This window comes from Coregonus lavaretus (assembly GCF_964263955.1).
Source record: "Coregonus lavaretus genome assembly, chromosome: 24".
NCBI lineage: Eukaryota > Metazoa > Chordata > Actinopteri > Salmoniformes > Salmonidae > Coregonus > Coregonus lavaretus.
Genome location: NC_140011.1, coordinates 43,370,237 through 43,380,975, shown reverse-complemented (window position 1 = coordinate 43,380,975; position 10,739 = coordinate 43,370,237). Strand labels below are relative to the sequence as shown.

Sequence of the window (10,739 nt, the reverse complement as noted above, 5' to 3'; positions counted from 1 at the left end):
TTGGAGTTACATTGTGCTGTTTAAGTATTCCAGCAAAGGCTAACTTTTTCAAACATAAATTTGCATCCTGTAGCACTAACTCCAAAAAGTTTTGGGACACTGTAAAGTCCATGGAGAATAAGAGCACTTCCTCCCAGCTGCCCACTGCACTGAGGCTAGGAAACACCATCACCACCGATAAATCTACAATAATCGAGAATTTCAACAAGCATTTTGCTACGGCTGGCCATGCTTTCCACCTGGCTACCACTACCCCGGCCACCAGCTCTGCACCCTCCGCTGCAACTTGCCCATGCCCCCCCCGCTTCTCCTTCACACAAATCCAGACAGCTGATGTTCTGAAAGAGCTGCAAAATCTGGACCCCTACAAATCATCTGGGCTAGACAATCTGGACCCTTTCTTTCTAAAACTAGCCGCCGAAATTGCCACAACCCCTATTACTAGCCTGTTCAACCTATCTTTCGTAACGTCTGAGATCCCCAGAGATTGGAAAGCTGCCGCGGTCATCCCCCTCTTCAAAGGGGGTGACACTCTAGATCCAAACTGTTACAGACCTATATCCATCCTGCCCTGCCTTTCGAAAGTTTTTGAAAGCAAAGTTAACAAACAGATCACCGACCATTTCGAATCCCACCGTACCTTCTCCGCTATGCAATCCGGTTTCCGAGCTGGTCATGGGTGAACTTCAGCCACGCTCAAGGTCCTAAACGATATTATAACAGCGATCGATAATAGACAGTACTGTGCAGCAGTCTTCATCGACCTGGCCAAGGCTTTCGACTCTGTCAACCACCGCATTCTTATTGGCAGACTAAATAGCCTTGGTTTCTCAAATGACTGCCTCGCCTGGTTCACCAACTACTTCTCAGATAGAGTTCAATGTGTCAAATCGGAGGGCCTGTTGTCTGGACCTATGGCAGTCTCTATGGGGGTGCCACAGGGTTCAATTCTTGGGCCGACTCTTTTCTCTGTGTATATCAATGATGTCGCTCTTGCTGCTGGTGACTCTCAGATCCACCTCTACGCAGACGACACTATTTTGTATACATCTGGCCCTTCATTGGACACTGTGTTAACAAACCTCCAAACGAGCTTCAATGCCATACAACACTCCTTCAGTAGCCTCCAACTGCTCTTAAACACTAGTAAAACTAAATGCATGCTCTTCAATCGAACGCTGCTGGCACCCGCCCACCCGACTAGAATCACTACTCTCAACGGGTCTGACCTAGAGTATGTGGACAACTACAAATACCTAGGTGTCTGGTTAGACTGTAAACTCTCCTTCCAGACTCACATTAAGAATCTCCAATCCAAAGTTAAATCTAGAATCGGTTTCCTATTTCGCAACAAAGCCTCCTTCACTCATGCTGCCAAACATGCCCTCGTAAAACTGACTATCCTACCGATCCTTGACTTCGGCGATGTCATTTACAAAATAGCCTCCAACACTCTACTCAGCAAATCTGATGTAGTCTATCACAGTGCCATCCGTTTTGTCTCCAAAGCCCCATATACTACCCACCACTGTGACCTGTACGCTCTTGTTGGCTGGTCCTCACTACATATTCGTCGCCAAACCCACTGGCTCCAGGCCATCTATAAATCACTGCTAGGCAAATCCCCGCCTTATCTTAGCTCATTGGTCACCATAGCAACACCCACCCGTAGTATGCGCTCCAGCAAGTATATCTCACTGGTCATTCCCAAAGCCAACACCTCCTTTGGCCGCCATTCCTTCCAGTTCTCTGCTGCCAATGACTGGAACAAATTGCAAAAATCTCTGAAGCTGGAGACACTTATCTCCCTCACTAACTTTAAGCATCAGTTGTCAGAGCACCTTACCGATCACTGCACCTGAACACAGCCCATCTGTAATTAGCCCACCCAACTACCTCATCCCCATATTGTTATTTATTTGGCTCATTTGCACCCCAGTATCTCTATTTGCACATCATCTCTTGCACATCTATCATTCCAGTGTTAATACTAATTGTAATTATTTTGCACTATAGCCTATTTATTGCCTTACCTCCATAACTTGCTACATTTGCACACACTGTATATATATTTTCTGTTGTATTTTTGACTTTATGTTTTGTTTTACCCCATATGTAACTCTGTGTTGTTGTTTTTATCGCACTGCTTTGCTTTATCTTGGCCAGGTCGCAGTTGTAAATGAGAACTTGTTCTCAACTGGCTTACCTGGTTAAATAAATAAAAAATAAAATTCCCTTTATTTTTTTGAGCAGTATATATATATATATATATACATACAGTTGAAGTCAGAAGTTTACATACACCTTAGCCAAATACATTTAAACTCAGTTTTTCACAATTCCTGACATTTAATCCTAGTAAGAACTCCCTGTCTTAGGTCTGTAAACAATTGTTGGAAAAATTACTTGTGTTACGCACAAAGTAGATGTCCTAACCGACTTGCCAAAACTATAGTTTGTTAACAAGAAATTTGTGGAGTGGTTGAAAAAGAGTTTTAATGACTCCAACCTAAGTGTATGTAAACTTCCGACTTTAACTGTATATATATATATATATATATATATATATATATATATATATATATATATATATATATATGAGTTCACTGGCATTCCAACAATATATCTATGTATATCCAGAGCACAGCTGTGTACCTTGGCTTCATTCTTGGTTTGCTCGTCCATAGCTTTCACTCTGGTACACACAGTCTTCTGCCATGTTAATTCCACCAGCCTGAGACGCAGCTCGCTCTGAGAGAAACACACACACACACACTTTAGTGTGTTCAACCACTCAATCAATCTTAAAAAAGGGCAATCTGCAGTTCAAACAATAACAAAGCAGACACCCCGTCGCTGTTTTAGTAAACAGCTGAGGGACGGGGCTGGAGAAACGTAACCACTCAAATTCATAGTCAGAGCTATAGATTAAAGGACTGATCATCTATGATAACAAAAATTATAGTTTTAACCATGTTTTGAGGCTCTACAGTTTTATATACAACTGCATTGTTTACATACAATGTAGTAAAACAAGCTTCTATTTGGGGTTCTGATGGGGTACGACAGTCGAACTAAGCTCATGAGACATTCAGAAGTTATATTCGTCAAGAATCATATAATTAATTGAAATATCCCAAACTGGATGTAGCAAATCGCAGATTATTCCTTTAAAAAGAACCATAACAACAAATATTTTTACAGCAACAACAGCATGTGTCCTCGTGCCTCAACTCTTTGACCTCACCTTCATATCCTCGAGGACCTCTGGTACAGGAGCCACATCATGGTGTCTGAAAGGACAGGGGAGCATGGTGATGTTATTAAGGACTTGGTTTGCCTTGGGACTGTCAGTTTGGTGATGTTATTAAGGACTTGGTTTGCCTTGGGACCGTCAGTTTGGTGATATCCACCCTATTGCGCAAAGAGAAGATTTTGAGGGAGGGTAGGATAATGTGTCCCTAGATCAGTGGTTAACTGTCAACTTCTACTGCAAACCAGTGATAGTGGTGAAATAGACATTTGAAACCCCACCTCTTTAAGGAATACCTGGGATAGGATAAAGTAATCCTTCTACCCCTCCCCCCCAAAAAAAAATAATAATAAAAAAAAACACATTGTAAAGTGGTTGTCCCACTGGCTATAAGGTGAATGCACCAATTTGTAAGTCGCTCTGGATAAGAGCGTCTGCTAAATGACGTAAATGTAAATAATAGGAGGGTAAACTCTGATCAAACCAGTGATAGTGTGGAAACAAATGTTTGATCAGATATTATGCATTTTACCAACACTGTAAGAGTTTTCAAAGTCCAAAAAAGTAATAAACAAATCAATATTTCTAATATTTTTTGAACACTGCTCCCCTAATGAAAAGGCCTGACTTTAAAAAACTGAAAATAAAAAAATATTTCAAATTAAATTATACAATTAAAATCAGACTTTTTTTTCCCAATTTGAGATCTTTAGCCGTTTCAGTAATGAGAAGTCCAAGTGGGGTAAAGGGGGTGTTGGAGAATTAGAACCTCATTCTGAAGGCATATAAGCTAATAAATTAACTTGTGCTCATCTAAGGACTACTCCTCTTGATGATGCATTATGGGTAAATAAAACGTTTAAAACTAAAATTGGGAGTTTTTTACAGGAACTTGAAAAAGTGTTACGATAATGAGACATGTCCACAGACACTGTTTGTAAGTAATAAATATTATAGGTTAATGAAAAACTTAAACTAGTATACCATTTTCATGATTTATGGACAAACTACAGCAACTTAAAATAAAAACTGAACAAAAATATAAAAAAACAACATGCATCAACTTCTAAGATTTTACTGGAGCTACAGTTCATATAAAGGAAATCAGTCACTTGAAATGAATTCATTAGGCCCTCAGCGTGGCCTTTTATTGCCCCCATGCTGTTCGATCAGCATATTGATATGCCACACCCGTCCGCTGGATGGATGATCTTGGCCAAAGGAGAAATGCTGACTAACAGGGATGTTTACTCCCATGGGGGCGGCGCACAATTGGCCCAGCGTCGTCCAGAGTAGGGGAGGAAATGGCCGGCAAGGGATGTAGCTCAGTTGGTAGAGCATGGCGTTTGCAACGCCAAGGGTTGTGGGTTAAAAAAATAAAATAAATGTATGTACTAACTGTAAGTCGCTCTGGATAAGAGCGTCTGCTAAATGACTAAAATGTAAATGTAAAAAATTTAAACAAAAGTGGACAAAATTTGAGATAAATAGTATTTGTGTGTGTATATAACATTTCTGGGGGGGAAGAAATATTCAGCTCATGAAACATGGGACCAACACTTTACATGTTACCTTTATATATTTTTGTTCAGTGTAAATTAGATTTTTTCAAAATACAAAATTCAGTCAAATGTATTTAAAATAAGACACTTAGACGTCTTAGTCCTCAGAATGATAGTTGATTTTTTTCAGATGCATCATGGTTTTGTAAGTCAATGTGCTACAGACATCTTAAAACTGGTTTCATGAGAATCACCCAGTAACACGAGAGGAATAAAATGAAATACACAAGAGATATACCAACAGCTTCTACCCCCCAAGCCATACGACTGTTCTCTCTGCTGCCGCACGGCAAGTGGTCCCAGTGCACAAAGTCTGGAACCAACCCCTGAACAGCTTCTACCCCCAAGTCATAAGACTGCTAAATAGTTAACCAATAGGTACCCGGACTACCTGCATTTACCCTTTTGACTCATCACATACGCTGCTGCTACTGTTTTCTCTATCCTGTTGTCTAGTCACTTTATACCTATATGTACATATCTACCTCAACTACCTCGTACCCCTGCACATCGACTTGGTACTGGCACCCCGTGTTTATAGCCAAGTTATCATTACATTTACATTTACATTTTAGTCATTTAGCAGACGCTCTTATCCAGAGCGACTTACAGTTAGTGATTACATTTTTTTTTTTTATACTGGCCCCCCGTGGGAATCGAACCCACAACCCTGGCGTTGCGAACGCCATGCTCTACCAACTGAGCTACATCCCTGCCGGCCATTCCCTCCCCTACCCTGGACGACGCTGGGCCAATTGTGCGCCGCCCCATGGGTCTCCCGGTCGCGGCCTTGCTACGACAGAGCCTGGATTCGAACCAGGATCTCTAGTGGCACAGCTAGCACTGCGATGCAGTGCCTTATAATGCAACTTGGAATGCAATTTAATACCAATTCTGAGATCTGCGTCCGCCACACACACCTGCTAATATCCCTCTCCAGAAATACGCCCATGTTGGCATTAGTAGTATTTCTAGGGCTGTCTGTCACCAAAGGCTAGAGCCTACATGGCTCATATCAGACAGGTGTGCTATTTTAGCCATGAGCATTCTCCTGTAGCCTGACAGACGTAGTAGCATAGTGGCTAGGCTATAGATGGCTGAAACATGGGGTTGCCCACCTGCTTCTCATTAGCTAGACCACAAACTAAGTGTTCAGAATAATGACACTCAATATCATAATGATACCACTGTGAAGAAATGCCTTACAGTCAAATATACAGCACTGTTAATGTATAAAACACGTGGTCAACTGTCCACCTGGAGAGCTAGGCCACTGGGTGTGAATGCAGACTTTTGATCTCAATGACATACTCTGTCAAGCGGTGTTATTTCCTCTATATTGACAGTTGAGAAATAATTAATTATACTCACATAAAGCTAAGACTCCTCTTTTTTTAACAGTAAGAGTAGTTGTTTTAAAAACGGTGTCTTTCCTGCAATTACATTTAGAAATGTTGCTCAACTGTCAGTATGCTTCCGCTTATCAGAACGCATCTCTCCCTTCACTCCGTGTGCAAAGGCAGGAGTGGGAGTGAGAGCCAGCAGCGAAACAGGGACAGGGCAGATACTTTCATTGCAGGAAGCATGATGTGCACACACACACAAAGGTGCACATGTGGTTGGATAGCTCTCCAACATCTTGAAAGTGGCCTCCAGTATTATTTGATGTGCCATTGTTTTGCTGCGTGGCAACAGTTAACCAGCGACTCAATACACAGGAAACACTGTAGTCATCTCCGTCACCTCCAACCTTTAAAAAACTGAATTTAAGACATTTTAAGACTTAAGGCTAATCTAATCTAAACTCTAATCTAACTAATCAGATAAATGAATTTAAGACATTAAGGACCCTGGACTCTCGAAGTCAATCTTAAATGAATGATTGTTTATTAACAGTTAGCTGGAGAGGTTCCAACAAACTTGATGCACCAAAGTGAACGTCGGTCAGGACCTCTGTCGTGGCAGTCCCGTTAGATCTCTTATATACTGCTTACAGACGCGTTACATAGGCCTAGTTCATAGGGTTGGTTACGGCATGTGTCTGGCACCGTCTCCTATCTTAAGGAGGAGGTCATGACGCCCCCCCCCCGCCCCCCTCATATCTTTACCAGGTACAGGCAGGAACAAAGGATTGTTTATGACACCAAAGACAAGATGAACATTTTCAAGGCTGTCTCTTCACATGATAAAAATGTCCTTCAGAACTGAAATCAAGCAGCTGACGCAATTACACAAAATGTTTGCTGTGGGTTTCAGAATTTAGGGTAGGGAAAGCTGATCCTAGATCTGTAGGTATCAGGGGAAACTTCACCCTGGAACATTTGTTACCTGTGTGCCCGGGACTCCCTACACACCACACAGATGGGTTTGCTGTCAGAGTGGCAGTACAGCTTCAGCTCCTCTCCATGCCTGTCGCATTTCCCGTCTAGTTTGACGTGTTTGGATGGAGCCGGCTGCTTGCAGGGATTCAGACACTCCAAATCACTCAGCTTATCAACAAGGTTCTTAACCAGGTAGTTCTTGGTGAAGCTGATCTTGTTAAATATCTACAGAGAAAGACAAAGTTCAGAACACACAACTATCACTATGAAAAAGGTACTGAATTAGTTGAGACAGTTAGGCTAACACTGTTAGCTTGCTAGCTTGCTACAACCACAGGTAGGGCTGGGCGATATGACCAAAATACACTACATGACCAAAGGTATGTGGACACCTGCTCACCGAACATCTCATTCCAAAATCATGGGCATTAAAATGGAGTTGGTCCCCCTTTTCTGCTATAACAACCTCCACTCTTCTGGGAAGGCATTCCACTAGATGTTGGAACATTGCTGCGGGGACTTGCTTCCATTCAGCCACAAGAGCATTAGTGAGGTCGGGCACCGATGTTGGGCGATTAGGCCTGGCATGCAGTCGGCGTTCCAATTCATCCTAAAGGTGTTCGGTGGGGTTGAGGTCAGGGCTCTGTGCAGGCCAGTCAAGTTCTTCCACACCGACCTCGACAAACCATTTCTGTATGGACCTTGCTTTGTGCACGGGGGTATTGTCATGCTGAAACAGGAAAGGGCCCTCCCAAAACTTTTTCCACTAAGTTGGAAGCACAGAATCGTCTAGAATGTCATTGTATGCTGTAACGTTAAGATTTCCCTTCACTGGAACTAAGAGGCCTAGCCCGAACCATGAAAAACAGTCCCAGACCATTATTTCTCCTCCACCAAACTTTACAGTTGGCACTATGCATTGGGGCATGTAGCGTTCTCCTGGCATCCGCCAAACCCAGATACGTCTGTCGGACTGCCAGATGGTGAAGCGTGATTCATCACTCCAGAGAGCGCGTTTCCACTGCTCCAGAGTCCAACGGCAGCGAGCTTTACACCACTCCAGCCGACGCTTGGCATTGCGCATGGTGATCATAGGCTTGTGTGCGGCTGCTCGGCCATGGAAACCCATTTCATGAAGCTCCCGACGAACAGTTCTTGTGCTGACGTTGCTTCCAGAGGCAGTATGGAACTCTAATGAGTGTTGCACTTCAGCGGTCCCGTTCTGTGAGTTTGTGTGGCCTACCACTTTGCGGCTGAGCCGTTGTTGCTCCTAGACGTTTCCACTTCACAATAACAGCATTTCCAGTTGACCGGGGGCAGCTCTAGCAGGGCAGAAATTTGACGTACTGACTTGTTGGAAAGGTGGCATCCTGTGACGGTGCCACGTTGAAAGTCACTGAGCTCTTCAGTAAGGCCATTCTAGTGCCAATGTTTGTTTATGGAGATTGCATGGCTGTGTGCTCGATTCTATACACTTGTCAGCAACGGGTGTGGCTGAAATAGAGGAATCCACTAATTTGAAGGGTGTCCACATACTTTTGTATATATAGTGTGTATCACAATATCTTTGACGGTATGGTGGTATTTGACTATATTTTACATTTCAAAATAATTAAAGTTCTAAATATGTTTTATGAGTAGTGCATGGGTCCCGAGGACAGAGTTTGGGAAACGCTGCACTAGGATGACAACAAATACATTCTAAATGGGTTTTCTCCCTTCTGGTGGTTTTATACTCAACCATCATAGGACAAAACTGACAGAAGTAGTCCAATTACATGTAATAGAACTGTTCATTTATTTTTGCAGTTATATCAAAATACCTATATAGATGGTATTGTAAAAATCCATACAGGTATGTGGATCCATACACGTATACCTTAAAACTATATAATGCCCAGCCCTAGTTCTGGAAAAAAAAATGTACCCTCCGGGTTACCTTCGCCCACGGTCGGCTCGATGCGTGTTTACATTAAGAACAAACGTCGGGCTCTTAAAAGAAGATACCTTCATCAATAGGTGCTAAAAGTAGTTAGCGTCTGAATGGACTAGCCCAGCCCTCGCCTTATCACAGGTAATACATAGTGTCTAAGACATTTTTGACATGGGAGACTAAAAACAGGAAAAGCACTCCTGCATCTGAGTGTGCCCGTTGTAGGTGCGCGGGAAAAATTAAACGATACCTTAAAGATAAAAATAAAGACCCGCACACTACTCTTTCCGGTATAACTTCGTTTATACTTTGTGATACTGACAAGAGCAGTGTGCGGTTCTTCCGTTCAAGAGAAAGGAGACAGTACAGTAGCTAGTTCGTCACAGAGATGCATGGCATGTTGAGATTCGGCCGTGATTACATATTGTCTTGAATAAACGCCACACTCCCTAGTTAACTACCAAGCTAACTTACAACACAAAGGCTCCGCGTTTTCAGCATTGTCAGCGTTTTAACTCATCTCTAACGTTATTCCAATTCCAGTGGCAACGCCTAAATTAGGTACGGAAACTGCATTGCAAATTACACTTGCTACGATTAACTCGAGCATTCAAAAGACGACAAAGAAAATTGTCTAGCTAGCCAACAGCTGATAAGATAGAACGGTAGCTGGCGTTGAACCACAACAAACCATTCGGCACTCGGGGCATTGATAACCGACGTCCTCTCCTCCGTTCTCCTCCCAATGCATCAGGATGCAGAACTTGCAGAAATTGTGTCCGCATTTCAGAATGACGGGGTCGTTGAAGTAGTCAAGGCAGATGGCACAAATTAACTCTTTCTGTAGCTCGCTGTCCGCACGGCTGGATCCCGCAGCCATGTTGTTTCCCTAGCTACCGACACACGTTTCCGGAGCGAAGAAGAAAGCGGAAGTGTTGGCTCATCTTGCATCCTGGGATTGATGACGTAGATGGCAACCTTGTGGTCTGGGCGGAGGAAGAGGCGAAGCGAAAGCTTTTACTCCGCCCAAAATCTGTCCACGAAAATAAACCCAAGAAGTGAGGAATTGTTGTATGGTAGTCACTAGGCAGATTTCCATAGAGTACCACAGTATGAGTCATAATACCCATAAAACCTAGCGGTCAAACAGGGAAACGGTTCCAATCGTTTTTCCACCATTCATTTTTCCATAGGGGATTTTGGAAACACTTAAAATAAGGGCTGTGTTTCGTGTAGGCTTACCCTGGTGTGACGTTTTGATAAACGTGTGAATCTCTCTAGGACAAGGTGACTTTTATCAATATATTCGGCTCCATTTACTTTTATTAACAGCAGGACAATAACCTCAAACACAAGGCCAAATAGACACTGGAGTTGCTTACCAAGAAGACAGAGAATGTTCCTGAGTGGCCGAGTTACAGTTTTGACTTAAATCTACTTGAAAATCTATGGCAAGACCTGAAAATGGTTGTCTAGCAATGATCAACAACCAATTTGACAGAGCTTGAAGAATTGTTAAAATAATAATGAGCAATTGTTGCACAATCCATGTGTGGAAAGCTCTTAGAGACTTACCCAGAAAGACTCACAGCTGTAATCACTGCTAAAGGTGCTTGCTTCTACAAAGTATTGACTCAGGGATGTGAATACCTATGTAAATGAGACATTTC

The 10,739-nt window shown here is 42.7% G+C and overlaps 1 protein-coding gene across 1 annotated transcript in view; it reads right to left on the bottom strand.

The window, feature by feature from the left end:
* Positions 1 to 9,949, bottom strand: part of LOC311099711 (zinc-binding protein A33-like) — a gene marked incomplete at its 5' end in the record, with an annotated part of 27,978 nt that extends 18,029 nt beyond the window's left edge. Inside the window, 4 exons of the mRNA XM_084140451.1 lie at positions 2,656 to 2,751; positions 3,248 to 3,293; positions 7,144 to 7,361; positions 9,761 to 9,949. Of these exons, the coding sequence (XP_083996577.1) occupies positions 2,656 to 2,751; positions 3,248 to 3,293; positions 7,144 to 7,361; positions 9,761 to 9,949 (549 nt within the window). The remainder of the gene's footprint in view (positions 1 to 2,655; positions 2,752 to 3,247; positions 3,294 to 7,143; positions 7,362 to 9,760) is intronic.
* Positions 9,950 to 10,739: the final 790 nt, after the last annotated feature.